The 18,919-nt window shown below is 43.3% G+C and overlaps 1 protein-coding gene across 1 annotated transcript in view; it reads right to left on the reverse strand.

Moving 5' to 3' along the window:
- ERBB2 (erb-b2 receptor tyrosine kinase 2) overlaps positions 1-18,919 on the reverse strand; it is a 188,202-nt gene that overhangs the window by 26,998 nt on the left and 142,285 nt on the right. The window contains exons 10-17 of the mRNA XM_068262978.1: positions 17,987-18,060; positions 16,107-16,197; positions 13,590-13,789; positions 11,831-11,963; positions 8,936-9,026; positions 8,688-8,845; positions 1,673-1,720; positions 1,456-1,591 (exon numbers count right to left, since the gene is read on the reverse strand). Of these exons, the coding sequence (XP_068119079.1) occupies positions 1,456-1,591; positions 1,673-1,720; positions 8,688-8,845; positions 8,936-9,026; positions 11,831-11,963; positions 13,590-13,789; positions 16,107-16,197; positions 17,987-18,060 (931 nt within the window). The remainder of the gene's footprint in view (positions 1-1,455; positions 1,592-1,672; positions 1,721-8,687; positions 8,846-8,935; positions 9,027-11,830; positions 11,964-13,589; positions 13,790-16,106; positions 16,198-17,986; positions 18,061-18,919) is intronic.

Raw genomic sequence — 18,919 nt, forward strand, 5'->3', positions numbered from 1 at the left:
CAAGCAGCAGCAGTGAGAGCGGAACAAACAAGGCTTCCCCTGAATACCTTAGGCTGAGTTTACCCTCTTGGGTTCCTGCTTTTAAGATGTATTTCACATCACAAAGCCTGCCATGTGTAAAGTTTCTTCAAGTTCTTCTAAGCTGTGTCAATTAAATAGATTGTTGAGAAAGACTAATAGACAGATTCAGAGCAAACAGAGGCAGTATAACAAAACATGCACATCTAAAGGGAAGTTGGGATGCCTCTTGCATTGTAATGCTGTCTCTGCACAGAGAACAGCAATGTAACAACTCAGGCAGCTACTCTTCTGATGTTACTGACAGCAGTAAATCCTGGAACTTCTACAGCAGCTGTGAATTTTTTTATGAATTAGCACACAAAAGTCTAAAATACAGAATGCAGTATTTTCCCGACCAGATTTTTTTTACTGCACAGCCTTTTATGAATGATAGCCTATCTCTGTAAATTTTAAAACAAGTAAACACATACTTATAAGAAGTACATTTCTCCCAGAGTAAAATGCACTATAAAGTATTATTCTCCCATGTTCCTGTCACTTACAGTAGGCAGTAAAAATCTGACAGATCTGTCAGGTTTTGGACTAGTACATCTCCTCACAGGGGATTCTCTGTGTTTTCTTTATTTTCAAAAGTACTTACTGAATGGCAGTTGCTTAGTTCAACTGCCAAAATAGTGTGCATGTGAGTAGGAAGGCTGTCCGGCATCTTTGTGTAGATCCTTTTCGTGGGATTGCTTTTGTAAAAAATAAAGGACAAAGGATAAATACCCATGAGTAGACTGACTAATCCAAAACCTGTCAGATCTATCAGCTTTATTATTGCCTACTGTAAGCGACAGCAACACAGGAGAAAAGTAATTTATAGTGTGCTGTGTCCCTGGTTCAAATCCCAGCCATGGCACTATATACACTCTGTATAGTGCTGAGGAAGATGTTGGTGCTATATAATAATAATAATAAATAGAGCATTTAATCTGGGAAATTTACATCTATACTATAAGTATGCATATACATATATTTTAAATTTTACAATTTTTTGTATTAGTGGTCCTTTAAAGTTTAAACAATAAATTCCCCTCAAAAACAATGGGAACTGCCAAAGTTTAAATGCATTTAGCTTACTTAGGCCTCTTTTTCACAGGCAGTTGAGAGGCAGTGAAATGCCTCTCAAACTCTCACAACTGCTTGCTGCTGCCTGGTAATTGCTTGTTGCTGCCTGATAACTGCTTGCTGCTGCCTAGTCACTACTCACTGCTGCCTGGTAACGTCTGCTTGCTGAACACACAGTTCAACTGTCCGTGGAAAAGAAGCCTTACATGGTACCAGATCTTAGTGAATCACTGCAGAGTATCAGATCTCAGAGAAGGTATGCGAGTAGCAAACCTTAGCTTCCTTCAGTGAAGCCTCTAGCAATAATCACCAAACAGTGCTTACCTCAGTTTCAATGAAGCGTTTTAGAGTATGCTTCTTTTTCAGATGAGTTCTTCGCTTAATGCCCAGGACAATGATAACTGCAGCCGTCACCACAAGGCACACGCTGCCCACCACTGCAACAATCATGTAGGTGTGACTGTGGAGGGTTTAAGAGAGAAAGGGTAAGAGAAGATATGACATGCAGTACATTTTATCTATACGCCACAATGACGCTCACCTGTTGCTCACAATAATGGGGCATCCTCTCTCGTCTTGCTTTTCGCACCTGTGTCACAAAAACAGTTTTAGATTCACACTTTTGTTCAGAAACAGGAGAAGTTAGTGAAAATAGTATCTTTACTGGCCAACTATAGTGAACAGCTGTGTAAAGCTACGTACACACGCTATACAAAAGTCTTGGAAATGTCCAAGGAAATGTCCAAGGAACAACAGGTTTCGCCGTATCGACCTACAATCAAGGCAAAAACTGTAGCCAAATGACAATGATGAGCTATCGACATCGGGCATTTTGCCCAATCCACCTGGCGGATTAACTCACACAGCTGTTGGGCAGATATTGTGCAGTTGGCCAGGTGTGTACAATGTAGTTCAAAAGTTCCACAGCATCCACGCATGTCATGCAAAATGTCACTTCCGTCCGCAGTATTTAAATGACATAGTCGTTTGAAATATCGGCATGTGCACAATGTTGTTTGAAAGACTCGTTGTGCGGTGTTGCTCATTTGTTTGCGGCGACTTTAATCTAGCATGTGTACAGATGCTAAACGCTCAAGGCATAGTGGCTCTTCATTCAAAAATAAGCAAGCTATAGGCATCCTTTAACCCCCCTGGCAGGATGATTCTTTCTGGATTTTAGGGTCTAAAAGCGGTTCAATTTTTTGCAGGCTTTTAGACCCAAAAACCTGGAAAAAAAATCACACCACAGAGAGACCTGCATCACTTACTCACCTCCCTGGGATCTATCGCTGCAGTTCTCCCTCCATCCTCTGGGCGGCGTTGTAACCCTGAAGTGAGATCGCAGTCTGTCATCATGACGACAAACGCCGATCTCACCTGAGGGATGTAGAGACTTAGATGACGAAAGGGGAATGGCTGCCGTTATCTCGCTCCCCCAGGAAGTGAGTGAAAACACCCACTGCACGCAATGCTCTGCACAGTCCTGCCGGCGGCTACCACAAGTCACACTTGGGGTTACTGTTCCTGGCTTGTTTTTTCCACCCTGAGCCTGACTCGTGATAACCGCCAAGAAGGTTAACAACCCTGTATCTGAATGTGATTAGTTTCCATCAAGCTGGCATACTTGTTTTGAACACAGCAGTATAAGTATGAAAAACTAGGGAACCGTTACCTTCAGGTATAAGTTTGCTTTCTAAATATTCTCCACACAATGCTTTGAAGGCACAGCCTGGTCAATAGGGTACATTATTGATGTTGAACCCTTTGATCAACACTATCAGGGATACCAGTTATAAATAAGTGGGTGTCAAAAGACCATTAAAAAGGGCTGTTTATCTACTTACAGAAACTCATTCAGACTTTACTTCTTTCTGCTAGTTCTCTGAAATACCAAAAGTCAGAGCAGGATCATCCACCAGGCAACCTAGGCAGGTGCATGGGGCCCACCTGCCACCATCTTCAACATCTCTCCACTTCAGCTTCCCAAAAGGACCACAAGGGGGCCCCACATCTACTACCTTGCCTGGGGCCCCATTATATGTCTGCCAAGAGTAGATAGATATCTGGTTCTGGAAAGCAGATCTGCTTGGGTCTAGGACTGTCTGTGGTTATATTACTATAAATGCCCCCTGGAACTCTATGCATACTTCAGAGAAGGAAAAACATGAGCAGGAGTTTCTATGTGTAAATACATCTAATAAACATTATTGCCATTTAAAATGACTTTTTACAGTTATTATACCTTCATAAAAACAATAAATGCCTTTCTAAGAAAAAAATTTGCTTTCACCAGAGTCCGTACAGCTGTAAATGCTGGAATTGATGTAGTCAGATATGTCGGTAGCCTCATTTCTCTCTGCATGACACAGCTGGCTATGTGTTTGCCATGAACACAAATTAAAGGATACCCAAGGTGACATGTGACATGATGAGATAGACATGGGTATGTACAGTGCCTAGCACACAAATAACTGCTGTGCTCTTTTTTTTCTCTGCCTGAAAGAGTTAAACATCAGGTATGTAAGTGGCAGTTCCTGTCTAAGTCAGGACTGGGTCAGACTACAGTGTGCCCCTCACTGATAGGAAATTACAACTATAAAAGACTTTCCTAGCAGAAAATGGCTTCTGAGAGCAGGGAAGAGATACAAAGGGTCAATAGTTCATACATTTTAGCTTTGGCATACTTCAATGAATGTGTCATTGAGCAAAAACAATAAAACCGTAAAAACTTAAAAAGTACATTTAAATATTAAAATAAATCTGTGGAATATCTTAAAAAGTCATTTTTAGGAGGAGGAGGAGGATAGATACAATTGTTTACTTTATTTGTTTATTTTCACTTCGGATGTCCTTTAACTACTTAACGGCCAGGCCAGGCGGTACACACCAGGTTTGTCTGCCACTTGTCATCATCCCATCTTGCCTCCACCAAGTTCAGCTCCCCTTGTTCTCGCTGTGCTGCCTTGCGGCATACTTCAGACCTCAGATCAGTGGTGAAGAGACAGCCAGGCAATCGGTGCACAGTGACAGTGGGGTTACTGCTGATCTGAGGTCTGAACTATTCTGCAGGGCAGCACAGCGAGGACCTCGGGGGCTAAAGAGGCTTCCACTTTCCTCCACAGTAGAGGGGATCCAGCAAAAGGACGCCCAAAGATCTCCTTGTCAGCATACCCGCATACGCCGTAGCAGCTCTCTGCTTTGATTCTGGTGGAAACAGCCGAGCCTGATCGGGGCCGCTCTACTGTGCAGGCCCACGGGTGGTACTTCTAAATGTTCAGGTAATAAAAGTGGTACAATTAGTGAAAAGATTTAAAAGCCCTGCCCTAAGGGACAAAAAAAGGAGGCGAGTCAGATCGCTGGGCTCCATAGCTGGGCTGTGCAGAAGGCTGAAAAGCCTGCACAGCCCAGCGCAACAAAAAACAGCCTGGTCGGTAGGGGCATTTAACACTGCAGTCCTCAGGTGGTTAAACTCCTTGGCAACAGTGGGCAGTTGAGTTTGAGGGTTTTGGTGATTGGTTTGGCCAATCAGCAAGAATGGTAGATAATGTATTCTGTGACTACTAATTAGACACTTTTCCATTGCAATGGAACTAACAAACCTTCCAACATCATTGTACAATGCTTGTGTGATCTTACCAAAGACCGCTGTGCAGCAAGGTTAGCATAACCTGGACAGATAGCGCAGGTGATCCACATACTATACAGAAATGGTACAAGGTGGTACAATGAGACCGTAGCATGTGTGGCTAGCATAAATCTATGAACACATGCTGGATAACTACCACTTGAAAAAATACTGTATAATACCTGTTCTACTTACATAATATATGCATTGTACTGTCCACATTTTGATTTCAGTGAATTGTATATAGTAAGAAAAAACAGTTCCTGGCATTTCCCATTTTTATTCCCTCTGACTGAAGCCAATCATGATGCCATTCCCTCCCCTACTTTTTTTTGTTTTCTCTTAAAAAATGCACAGTCATATCTAGCTTGCTTTGTAAACACATGTGAGTAAAGCATAGATCATATTTCAGCAGCTTCTCCCTTCTCAGCCTCGTGTCACACTGAACTGCGCTCAGCTAATCAGTGAGGAGCAGGAATGTGGGAGGGGAGATGACACGTTTCCTTATCTTCAGCAATGTACCAAATAGAGCCAGGCTGACTGAGATAAGATTGATTACAGCAGCAGCATTTCTGATTAGAGTGGAGTGCAATGCAGGGTAAGGTTGCAGGCTGCATAATAAACACAGCGCAGTGGTTAAATGGAATTTGATTGTATGGCAGACAACATGTCTGGTGTGTGGACTGAAAAAAACGAACTTTGCTTTGAGATTTGGAAAAGATCCTGCATCCATCAGTTCCAGCACCCAGCATGGAAAGGTGGGCAGCTGTATATCTATTCTGCCTTTCTGGCAGGTCAGGCTGTTTTCCTAGTCTTTGGCAGCAGAATCTGGGGATGAGCCTATCTGTGAGAATACAAATGGTAAACAATCTTTCCAGTTGTGTCCTTGATGCCAAACAAGGCCTGGACACTGTGTACTTTTTGCATTTTGTTAAAAGATAACGATTTATTTGTTTCAAAGGACGATTGTCTCTATAAAACAGTACAGTCTGTTCACCGCCGTCATCCAATAAGTCATGTTTCTTATATAGCTAATCAATGTGAGAAGCCACTAATTTCTACTTTCACAGTTTCCCAAGCTCCTGACTTTACATAATCTGTTCCTTAGCCAAGCTTTCATGAGCAGTTTACACAATCAGAGCTTGTCTTCAGTTAGTGAAGATATTATTCTTCTTATTACAGCAAAGTCCTCGTTATCCGGAATTCAGGCAAACAGAAGTCTCAACTAACCGGCATGCCTAAGGGATAACGGGGACTCTGTTTTTGGGGGTGTTTGCAGCCTTTTAAATACTTACTGAGCCTCCAGTGATGCCTTGCAGCCTTCCCGCAGCTTCTAGCAGCTTCCGGCATCCATGCTCAGCTCCCGGCGGGTCAGGTCCGTGCACAGAGGCCACCGGAAAGCTGCTAGGAGCAAGGGGAAGACTGCAAGACGTCGCTGGAGGCTCGTGAGTTTTTTTGGGGGGAGGTTTGGGCTTTTTAGACCGGTTGCTCAAGCAACAGACAAGCACATGTATCCGGCATCAGGCGATCCCCGCTGGTGCCGGATATCGGGGACTCTGCTGTATAATAATACAGATATTATATTTCTAATGAATGGGGCTGTACTGAGGGTTCACCATGTCAAAAATGGAGTGAGAGCCTTGATGCTCTCAAGTGGGGTAGATTCACAAAAGGACGGTAAACTTAATGTGTGCAGTTAGGGCAACTTAAAGGTAACATGAAGCGTGAAGCATATGGAGGCTACCATGTTTATTTTCTTTTAACCACTTGAGGACCACAGTGGTAAACCCCCCTAAAGACCAGGCACATTTGGCTAAAATGGCCACTGCAGCTTTAAGGCACAGCTGCAGGGCTGCACAACACAGAACACGAGTGATCCCCCCCCCCCCCCTTTTCCCCCCCACCAACAGAGCTCCCTGTTGGTGGGGTCTGATCGCCCCCCAGTTGTTTATTTAATTTTTTTAATAAATATTTATGTTTGCTTGAAAAAAAAAAAAAAAAAAACCTTTCCTCTGCCTCCCCCAGCCAGCTTCCCTCCCTCCCCCAGCCAGCCTATCACAGAGATCGGCTGTGATAGGCATCAGCCTATCACTGCCGATCGCTCTCTTGTCCCCCAGGGGGACAGCCGTGTCACACGACTGTCCCCAGTGCAGCGCTGCGCTGTGTAAATAGACAGCGATCTCGGCGTCTAACAGTCTCCTGAGCGGCAATAGCCGCTCAGAGACTGAAGAGGGGGCGGAGCTCCGCCCCCCCCAAGCATGAGATGCGCGCGCAGCGTGCGCGCGATCGCATGCAAATTAGTGCCCCAGGACTTGACGCCAATTGGCGTTAGGCGGTCCTGGGGCTCCCGCCGCGGCCACGCCCATTGGCGTGGGGCGGTCGTCAAGTAGTTAAACAATACCGGTTGCCCATGCATACAACATGCTAAGCAATTTGTGTAACTCCCCCGTGTCTGCGCTTGCATAACAGGCTGCTGCATGAGCTAAGCAATCTGCATAATTCACAATGTAAATTGGTGTAAAATAAATGTGAGGTGTCTGCACACGTTAACTCTCCAACAAAACAGCACAAAATGAGGGTTTACAGTGTGTATAGTGATGTATTAAAGGTTATGTTTTATGGTTTAAAACTATACCCATTTTAAACCCTATTTTTGTGCTGCTTTGTTAGAAGCTATTGTTTATTTAGAGGGGGCGTGACACTGTTGTAACTTAAAGAGAACCCGAGGTGGGTTTGAAGAATGTTATCTGCATACAGAGGCTGGATCTGCCTATACAGCCCAGCCTCTGTTGCTATCCCAAACTCCCCTGAGGTCCCCCTGCACTCTGCAATTTCTCATAAATCACAGCCGTGCTGCTGACAAACAGCTTGTCAGAGCTGGCTGTGTTTATCTCTATAGTGTCAGTCTGCTGCTCTCCCCGCTTCCTGCAGAACTCCGGGCCCAGCCTGCATCCCTTCCCTCCCTGTTGATTGGAGGGAAGGGACGGGGGCAGGGACCGGAGCTATGCAGGAGGCGGGGGAGCAGCTGAGACTGACACTACAGATGTAAACACAGCCTCACAGCATGGCTGTGATTTATGAGGGATTGCAGAGTGCAGGAGGACCTTAGGGGGGTTTGGGATAGCAACAAAGGCTGGGCTGTATAGGCAGATCCAGCCTCTGTATGCAGATAACATTCTTTTAACACACCTCGGGTTCTCTTTAAAGTGAACCCGAGGTGAGAGTGATATGAAGGCTGCCATATTTATTTACTTTTAAATAATGCACATTGCCTGGCAGCCCTGCTGGTCTATTTTGCTGCAGTAGTGTCTGAATAACACCAGAAACAAGCATGCAGCTAATATTGTTACAAACACCTGATCTGCTGTATGCTTGTTCAGGGTCTATGGCTAAAAGTGTTAGAGGCAGAAGATTGGCAGGATGCCAGGCAACTGGTATTTCGCAAAAGGAAATAATTATGGCAGCTTCCATATCGCTCTCACTTTGGGTTCACTTTCAGGTGCCCATAAATTGCAGATTGACTATGAGAGAGATCTGTTGCCTGCCATACACCACAGATCGATGCCCGATAGATTTCAGCAAGAAATCTATCCAGAATTGGCCTAGCAATGCTGCCTACGCCACCTGCCTGAACCCCTTCAAAATGTAACCCCCTAATCCCTCACCCCCGATGCCCTGCAGTGTAAATTCTAACCTGTCCTGCTGGCGCAACTCCCTGTTGTCTTCTGCTGTCACCCCCATATCTGCCAATACCCCGGGTACCACATGCGGTGACGGCGTAGGAGGCCGGGAGTCACGCCAGTGGGACAGGTGAGAACTCACACTGCACACAGGCACTGAGGTGGACATTTTACACTTGGAGGGACAGCACCTGGGGGTCTGCTGTCATCATATCAAACACTGTTACTGGCCCGCACCCGATGCCACTTACTGATGGGTGCAGTTTACAGGGCACATCTGACAGATCCCATCCTTGTCTGCGTATTTCCATATGGGCAGGAACGAGTCCACCTTCTTTCCGCTTGGACACTGATTCACACATGTGGAGCCATCTTTGTAATGGGCACACTCGACACATTGGTCTGCACTCTGAAAGGGAAAAGGGATTGTATGAGGCTATAAGCAGCAAGTTAACATTTTTTGGAAACTTATGACATAAAGGACACATGACACACTTACGGGGCCTGAACATGTGGTTGATGCATTCTGAGGCAAGCACTCTTGGTAGCAGGCCACACAGCGGGATTCAATAATAACTTCTCTTGGCTCCCTGCCGGAAACACAAACAGACTTGTTATGGAGGACCGGTCACTTTGTAATAGACATACTTTAGCACACAAATAGGTTGTGGTTCAATTGACACCCTTTTGATTTCAATTATCCAAGTTTTAAGCTTGTTTCATTTAAAGAAAACCTGTGAAAAATGGAAACGTCAAATACTTACTTCAGTAGAGAGAGACCTTCTGGTTTCTTCACAGGCTTCCAACATCCTCCTTCCCACCATTGCTTCTCACCGGGACCCTATAAAGTTTGCAGCCATGCTCCTGTCCATGAACGAGTGCTCCACATAGTGCAGGTGCATGAAGGCTTGTGGCAGTGCAGTAGTATGTAGCTGCTCAGTCTTGGTGGAAAGAAGCCAAGCCCGAGCAGCATTGTGCCGTTCAGTGTCTGTGCAGTGCGTTCAAGCTCCAGGACCTCGAGGAGGTTTGGGGGGGAGGAGGGGGGGGGGGAGGTGATACTCTGGATACTCCAGAGGCTTCCTGACTGAAATATCTATTTGGAGCACTTTTCCCCCCATACAGGTACACTTTAAGTTTCACTCTTTATTGTTTAAAGGTCAAATTATTGGATTTTGTCTCTAAATAATCCCTCCTTCCCCTAAACCCCCATTCATACTCGCCTCAACTTCAAAAGTCATGTGAACCCACCTACAAAAAGCACTGCCTGGATTTTTCAAGTACCAATGCTGGTTCCTGCTGCCCTCATAAGGGAAACTGGCAGGGGGTTTCAGTGGAAGGCCCACCTTGCTCCTCCCACACCCCCTGCACCAGTCTGCTCCCCTGCCTAGTTCATCATCCCTGTTTAGCTGTTTACCTTGCTCATTTGAAACATTATTTTTTTCTTGTGGATACATATCCTCTTGACTTGTGTCTCTGAAAAGATTCAACTTAATTTTTCAGCCAGCAGAAGGCACAGTAATTATAACGACACAACAGGGCTTATTTATCGCAACAGGTGCTGAGAAAAGTGGTGCAAACATGGACAATCTCTGTAATTCAATTATATTGGCTTGAAAGAGACAACATACTGTTATTCGACCGAAAAAATGTTCAGCTTAGGGCCTGTTTCCACTACACACAGATTTGATGCAGATTGGATGCAGAAAAACTGACTCTAATAAATTCCTATGGGTCTGTTTCCACTAAACGTGATTATTCTGATGCAGATTTTCCCATAAGCATTCATTGGAGTCAGTTTTTCTGCATCCATTCTGCATCCAATCTGCGTGTAGTGGAAACAGGCCCTTATTATTCTACCGCTTCTTTGAAAGGAACCTGAGGTGTGAGACCTATGGAAACTGCCATATTTATTTCCATTTAATATATATAATACCAGTTGCCTGGCAGTTGTGTTGATCTTTCTGGTCAGAAGATTCACACACCTGAAACAAGCATGCAGCTAATCTTTATCAGATTTGTCATAGACATCTGCTTCGCATGCTTGTTCAGGGTCTATGGCTTTAAGTATTAGATGCAGGGGATCAGCAGGACAGCCAGGCAATGTGCATTTTTTAAAAGGAAATAAACATTTCAGCCTCCATATCCCTGTCACCTCAGGTTTCCTTTCAGGAGCCACCATACTGTTCTTTTAGTTCAGCTTATTTTGATTATGTTGGCTTGAAAGAGCCAACATGCTGCTATTCCAATGAAAGATGTTCAACTTATTATTACAGAAACAAACAGCCACTTTCTTTGATTGCTTAAAATGTAAAAATTTGAACTGCTGCAATTTAAAATCAGGTTTCAGGTTCCCCAGACTCTGTACACTTTCTATACACCAGGGGAGACTGACGATTATATCTCTAGTATTTTCAAACCAACATCATGTGGTATGATCACAAATAATACCATCTAGTTTTAACTTACATTTTTTAACTTAACAGGATTTATCATACCACACAAGTACGCATGGATTTGGTCATATAGTTTCAGCAGTGATTATCTAGTTATAGTATATTCACTGTTCACATCTAAAATCGCTAGCGATTATTAGCAAGTGATTTTTCCACGATTAACACGGAAAAATCACTGGGCACTGTAGCGTTTTGGCAGCGATCGCGATTAGCGGTTCTATACATGCTATTCTATGGGGATATCTCACAATGGATTAGTAATTTAGTATTGATGAGATTCTTAACCTCTTTTCAAAATAATTTGGTCATTTCAAATGTACAAAACTGCGGATCACAGAACCAATGTTATGAAACAATTTGTATCCACATTTTATGCATACTCTCAGAAATATAGTTCCAGCTCAACAAAACCATATAATTTGTTTTATTAAAGCGCTCCCAAGCTTCAGCTCAGGATCACTTTAATACGCAGATTAATCACGGCAAAATCAGATACTTACCTGAAGAAAGGGAAGCCTCAGGATCCTACTGAGGCTTTCCTCTGTGCTTTCATGTCCCCTGTCACTGAGCGCGGCTTCCTTCCAGATCAGGACCGCGCTATTCCTCTGTCATGAGCCCTGCCATGCAGTAGTCGTGTGAACACGGCTGCGCATGAGCAGTAGCATGAAGCTGCTCGTACATAAGCGGCTCCGGCTTACTGTGCATGGGCGGGCTTGCACGGAATCTGCGCAGCCACGCTACAGGAAGAGGAGCTGAGCCAATACGATGAAGTAGAAATGTATCCCATCTCCTGTTCAATTGTCTGGTACTGTTGGGAAGCCTTGTGACTACCAGCAGTGGGGGGCCTCTATATGTGTATCAAAATCAAAAATATATATCGTATGTATCCTGGAAGAAAATATGGGTTTGAATGACCTTTTAATGTGAGGATGAATACTTACCCTTCCTCCACGTTGCATGATGCCACACAGTCATGGCCACGAAGCAGACCATTGCAAAGGAAACACTGACTTGGACCAAAGCCCCAGCATTCGGCATTAGCACACAGCTCGAAACACACATGTCCCTCTTTTTCTGAAAGAGAATGAAGTTATGTTTTTACAAACGCTAATGAAAATACTAAAAAGTCTAATAACAAGGACTAAACTACCCAGAGTGCAGACTACAATGTGCCAACATCAACAAAATACCCAAGTCGCTCATGGTGACCCAAAACCACTAGGAAATGTGCCAACGTAACATACTATTGGTTATGACAGTCCATGTGCTATGATTCATTGGTTATATACCATCTACCCATAGAACCAAGATGTCCAGGATGAAAAGCTAGTGTGTGTATGTAGTTTACTCATTCTCTTGGTTTACAAGATCTGTGCATGAATTCATCCTACTGTCACTTGTAACAGTCCTTATTAATAAGCCATGGTTCTTGGTGGATTTCCTTAAAGTGAACCTCCAGACTAAAAATCTACTCAGCAGCACTGAAAAGGCTTGGTGTTTCTTTAACAGTTTCACAGCATCAGAACTCAATCATTAAACCTCAATTTTAGCTGCACAGAAGAAAACTGCCCCTGCATTTTTCCCCTGATGCTGTGCAATGCATGATGGGATTTCTGATGTAGTTGTTTTGCTTCTGCTGTTTTGGCACAAATTTGTTTTTTTTATTTTGAATTTGAGATTTGAAGCCTAGCGTGTGCAGCTGGGAGGGGTGATCAGGACACAGGACAGTTAGAACTGTGTCTCTTGCTCCCTGTCACCTCCTTTCAACCAAAAAGATGGCTGCCCCCATGAAACCACAAACATTTGCCTGTTCTTTTAAAACAGGGTGGGTAAGAGATTACATTACCTATCTATTTTAATTAACATAACTAATGTAACTTAATGACAGTATGTTTGTTTACGCTAAAGTTCCCCTTCAAGTATTAGGCAACCCATACTGTTGAAGTATCACAACTCTCATTTTTCTTTTTAATTCATTGTTTTATTTCCAGGCTTTATTTTGATGGTCAGCTAGGTAGCAATAATTATCAGTGGCCTACCTGAACAGTAAGCTTTTATTTAATCTATGCATTCTCCAACCAAAGGGCCAATGACCAAAAAGCTTGCAAAACAGAAATTTGGAGTTCTGGTCCACCAGGAGCTTGCTGGGAAATCTGTAATCATGAGGCCCCTTTCACACTGGAGTGTTTTCATTGCATTGCGTTACCATGTTTTACTGCAAGGTAACGCGAAAGCAATGAAAACCTATGAGGCATTTCATACCTGCCAGATAAACCGGCCTCAAATAAGAAGAGAGATAATAGAAATCTGGGTAACAAACAATGCTACGGCTTGCTATTATTTTATATTTAGATCAGTTTCTGGGTACAGGTCTGCTTGAAGTAGTCGTCACCCAAACCTAGTGATGCATAGTGCAACCACAACACATGTTGCCTAAAGGAAAACCCATCAGCAAAGAAGGACTATGTTAGGAGATTGTAGATAGATTACTATCCTTTATAAAGGCAGCATTGGTGGTGGCTACAGTGCTCCTGGACACAAGTACAGAATATAGGTCTAGGCATAACTAAAGAAAATCAGGTCAATAGTCAGAAATTCTACCAAACACTAGGAAGTCGAATAATGGAGTCAGTGTGCAGCTTAGATTTATGATGATCAGTTTCCTGTAAGACTAGACAGAAGTTTTCTATGGCAACGTACCACACTCATTCTGCGGCATATTACTGGTCTTCAGCATTGCTTGTCTGGTGTTCTTGAAGATTTTTGTCCAAGGAACATCGTCCAGATAGCAGAGGTTGGGATTTGCTTCGACAAGCACCATTCCGCCACTGATCTCCTTCAGAGATTGCAGGCTGAGAGATGAGATGAAAAGATTGCGGAGAACCAGCGAATACACCCCACTGCAGAGAATTACAACAGATTATACTTAATAAAGCAATAAGAGACCATATAGGTAAAATACTTCTTAAGCATTACTACAACATACTGACAGAGCTCAAAATATAGGTGTACTTATTTCCTAGTTGACCTAGAGCACATAAAGAGAACCAGAGACAAAGCACCCTCATGTATTTTATCTTATAAATAGGTGGGAACATGACAGTAAACACCTAATCTGCTCTTTGTTTCATTACTCTCTGCTAAATCTGCCTGTTAGCAGTTCTGATAAGAATCCCCGTCTGAGCATTCAGTCTGGCTTTGCTCAGGAATCATTATAGCCGAGTCTGTCTTCTCTGGTTAAGGGTCCTTTTACACTAAGGCAGGGGACACACTTGTCTTTCAGTTTTCTGTGCGCATTTTTCTGCACCCCATGTGGGTTTATATGCAGAAAATCGCACGCGTTTTTTCACAGCAGCTAATGTAATAGATAGGGAAAACGCAGACAATGTGCAGAATTATGCTGCAGGATGTCATTTTTTTGCTCGTTCGAAAACCTCATTAAGTGTTACCTAGCCCATTGATTAACCCTCCTGGTGGTATAAAAAAATCTGCCAGGAGGGAGCGCAGCAGTTTTTTTTTAATTTTTTTTTTTCTATATCATGTAGCTCAGCTCAGCGGCATCCCCCCGCCCTCTTCGATCGCCTTCGGCGATCTCCGATCAGGAAATCCCGTTCAAAGAACGGGATTTCCTGGAGGGCTTCCCCCGTCGCCATGGCGACGGGCGGGATGACGTCACCGACGTCAGGACGTCATTGGGAGTCCCGGGCCACCCTTCGGCGCTGCCTGGCACTGATTGGCCAGGCAGCGCACGGGGTCTGGGGGCGCGCCGCACCGGCGATCGGGCGTGCGGCGGCGGCGATCGGGGTGCTGGCGCAGCTAGCAAAGTGCTAGCTGCGTCCAGCAAAAAAAAAATTAAACAAATCGGCCCAGCAGGGCCTGAGCGGCACCCTCCGGCGGCTTACCCCGAACTACGTTCGGGGTTACCGCCAAGGAGGTTAAAAACGAGTTCTCAGTTTAAAGTAAATCAGTTTGTCTGTGCAGAAAACGCGCACGAGAACAAGTCGATTGTATCCCCTGCCTTCATCAGTTGCTCTTATTATATCTGAAAGCACAATTGATTTTGTTTTCCTATGGCTCAGTTCCCACTATACATGTTTTAACTGAAAGTTTCTTTCACAATGCACTGCTCTGGAAAGTTTAAACACATCCATTTTTCAGTGTATAGGGTAAAATAGGCCTTACTGTCTTTAGTTTTCCAGTATCCCAAGCCCTGACATTCATTATATAAAAACTACAGGCCTGATACACAATTAAAAAAGGCTCACAAGTCATTTTGAGAGTACTTGTTCTAACGACTTATAACGAAAGGTAATGGCTTCCTCGTTTTACTCTATTCAGAATCAACCCTCATTGTTTTGCAATGGCAAATCGAATTGAATCGAATCCCGATTGGACATGTCGGATTTAATCGGATCATAAATAGAATCGTAATCGAATCGTATAAAGAATCGTAACGTGTAGATGGGGCTTAATGACTAGTACACACCATACACTTTTCTGTAAAAGATTTTCTGTAAGATTTACCTGCCAGATAGATAATTTCCAACATGTTGGAAATTATCTATCTAACCATCTATCTGCCTAGCAATTTAAGGCTCCTACACACGCCTGACTGCAGCCAACTACGGGTCCGTCGGCACCTCCCGCCGGGCGGATCGTTCAGAAACAGTCTTATCAGTCCGCCGACAGACTGTACACATGCTGTACTGTCTGCTGAAAACCCGCCCAGCGGGAGGTGCCAACGGACCCGTCATTGGCTTTACAGAAAATAATCTAATTACAGAAAATCTTGCAGAAAATTGTATGGTGTGCACTAGGCATAAAACTCCCTTCATGGTGAAATGGGAGCTGGACCTGGGATTTGAGATGAATTAGTTAGATTAGGGGGATGTTCTGAGATTCTTGCTATGTACTCAGTATCCGTGCAACTAGAAGGCCACATGCTAACCAGCAACAGCAGTTTAGTCTGAGAGAGGCACTCATGAAAGGTAATAAGTCAAACGACAGGAAAACAATATTAACACAGGGCTCTTCACACGCCTTATGAGGACCCATTACTATAAAAAGGACTTCTGTACAACTGCTCTGATAGGGCATTTTCAATAGCAGCACAGTGCATGATAATCAAGAGATTCCTCAGCTGGACCTATGGTTTTTCCTTATAGGAACAGAATATCATCAGTATGTAGCACTTGCAGAAAGAGGACCTGTACTCACTTGTAGAGGAACCGTCCTCGGATTATACGCAGATTCTCAAATATGCTGAGATTGGACAGCTCCTGTGGCCACGAGTCAATGTATATATAACCTACAAGAGAGACAAAGAGGATAAGACATTAAACAGTGTGCAATGCTAGTCTGAAGCTGCTAGAGCTAGGAAGATTCTTATCTCTAATGCCCCTTTCAGGCTAGAGGCTGAATTCCACTGCCGGTCAGCTGCCTATATGAAAAATCCCTAAAACAGGCATAGATACAAAGGAGAGATACAATTGCCCATACAAACGATCTAGTTAAAAGTTGTTCATTCTAAAAGAAGCAGCAAAGGAGCTGCAAATACATTTTACCAGTACATCCCCGCACACACTTCACATGAAACTTGGCCAAGGCGGCTGATAAGGACCGCCTCTGCAAGATTCCAGTGCGAGTACCGCAGCTCTTGGCTGCGCGGCCAGCGATCCGTCCTGGTGAATTGGTACGACTGAGTTCTCCCTACTTGCCCTGCCTGCTGCCTGACGTCACTCCCGCGACGCACCGCTAGCAAAGCATCTGCACAGCTGCAGCCTGGGGATCAGTTTCCGTTTAAGTGTTTGTACGGGAGTTAAGGCATGCCTGTTACAGACTTTTTGTGTTCCCACTTATGCACATTTTTTTTGTGCCCTGCTCTGTGAATCAAGCAACCCCCTCTGCAAACATGAGCGAGAAAATACACAAGCTGTCTACTGGGCGTTGCGCAAGTAGCGCAACATGAGTTACGTATGTAACAAACACATTGCTTATATAATAAGCGTATAAGTGGCGCCCTGGTGTAGTATAAAAGCATCTAAAAACAGTTTAAAATGAAAAATAAATTTAAGGTAGCTTACCTCAACGACGAAAAAAATCTTTGTAATAACAAAGGTTTTTATTAGCAGCACAGGCAACGCGTTTCGCAGGTCAGAGCCCGCTTCCTCAGGCCAATAACAGTGCCAGACTAACTGGAAGATTCGGCAAAGGGAGCTGAATTTGGCCCAATTCGCAGCTAAATACCATTTAAACTGAATTTGTTTCCAAGCTGAATTTATTTGTATCTCATGTCACGGTTACGGTTGAAAGTAAGCATGTTCTGCATCACCTGTGGGAAAGCATAGCTGGATACAGATCCTCTCCTCTCCTCTCTGCGACTTTGAAAAAAAAACAACTGGAGCTTCTTAAAGTGAACCAGAGACGATTTACCCTCATGTATTTTACCATGTATATTAGTGGGAACATTAGAGAAAACACCTACCCTGCTCTCTGTTTCATTTTTAACTGTTTAGCTTGCTTCTTAACAGCCCTGATAAAATCCCCCGACTGAGCATTCAGTCTGGCTTTGCTCAGGAATTATTATAGCGGAGTCTGTATTCTCTGATGTCTTTTCAAGCCCAAGCCTGCCCCCTTGTGGCTCTGCTGTATTGACTCAGCTATAATGATTCCTGAGCAAAGCCAGACTGAATGCTCAGTTAGGGATTTTATCAGGGCTGATGAGAAGCAAGCTGAACAGTGAAGAATGAAACAGAGAGCAGGGTAGGTGTTTTCTCTAATGTTCCCACTGATATATATGGTAAAATACACGAGGGTGCTTCGTCTCTGGTTCCCTTTAACTCTTCCTGTACTGGAAATAATATTAGACTCATATCTCTGCTGCTAATGTTTTATTTATTAGCTGTACTACACATACAAATCTTTATATCATAAGTTTATTTTCACTTCAGATTCCCTCTAAACTGCTTGCAAAAAAACAATATGCTTAAATTAGCATTTTACATTGTGCTAAAATCTTCTTTTGGATTTGCGTATGACCTCTGTATTACTTGATACAGAAACATAGTAATATTTGTCTATATCTGTACGTCATCTACCTGTAATTACTTCAAGGGTCTTGAAGACTTCCAAATCCTCAACAGAAAGTGACGTAATGTTCTGGTCCGGATTTCTGTGAAAACAGTAAAAGCTGTGAATGATGTTCAATTTCTTAGGTTTCCTTCATAGGCAAGTTTTATTAAGAGAAGGGACAGCACTGGGCTTATGCAAGAATAAAAATATAAAATATCATACTGCACCCTCAGACACACCGCAATGTGACAAGCACTCTAAACAGCAGAGAATCAAGTAACAAGAGCTGAAAGTACCTAACCTAGGAGTCTTGTAAAAAGCCTGTTAAATCTAGATGCATTGCCACAGAATTTAGTTTTTTTTTTTTTTTTTTTAGCATTTTTGTAATGCTTCCTTTATAGCATTCACAGTTTGCTGCCCGATTCTACTTGTTTCCTGAAGTTGCTCTAAATAATACTTAACAAACATAAAATTGGTCCTGATTGGATCTTATAAATTCAGAAATGCTAGCATCTGGTTAGTAAAAACAGTAGTTGGGCTCTTTTCCACTGAGCGTGATTTGATCCACATTGCAAAACATTAGTGATTTTTTAAATTGCTAGGGTTGCTACCTTTCTATCTTTTTTTTGTGAAGTGCAATTCACTTTTTGGAGCGATGTTAAGTGTGATTGCGCTTCAGTGTTTATAGACAAACGCATAATTGCAATTGATGAAAAATCACAGTCCCTTGCGTTTGCATTAGGCGATTGCTAGTGGTAAAAAGCCTGTTACCATTTTTTCTTGTCAATAGCAAAATCAACAGGCAAAGTGGTCAGCATGGAATAACTGTTCAGCTATAAGAAACTAAATGCTCTTTTCAAATTGGCAGTATGTTATTAGGTAATTTTACATACATTAAAGTGACACTGAAACAAATAAAATTAAGATAAAACCATTATGTGGAGTACATAATAATAATA

Source organism: Hyperolius riggenbachi, chromosome 12, assembly GCF_040937935.1.
Source record: "Hyperolius riggenbachi isolate aHypRig1 chromosome 12, aHypRig1.pri, whole genome shotgun sequence".
In the NCBI taxonomy this organism is placed as follows: domain Eukaryota; kingdom Metazoa; phylum Chordata; class Amphibia; order Anura; family Hyperoliidae; genus Hyperolius; species Hyperolius riggenbachi.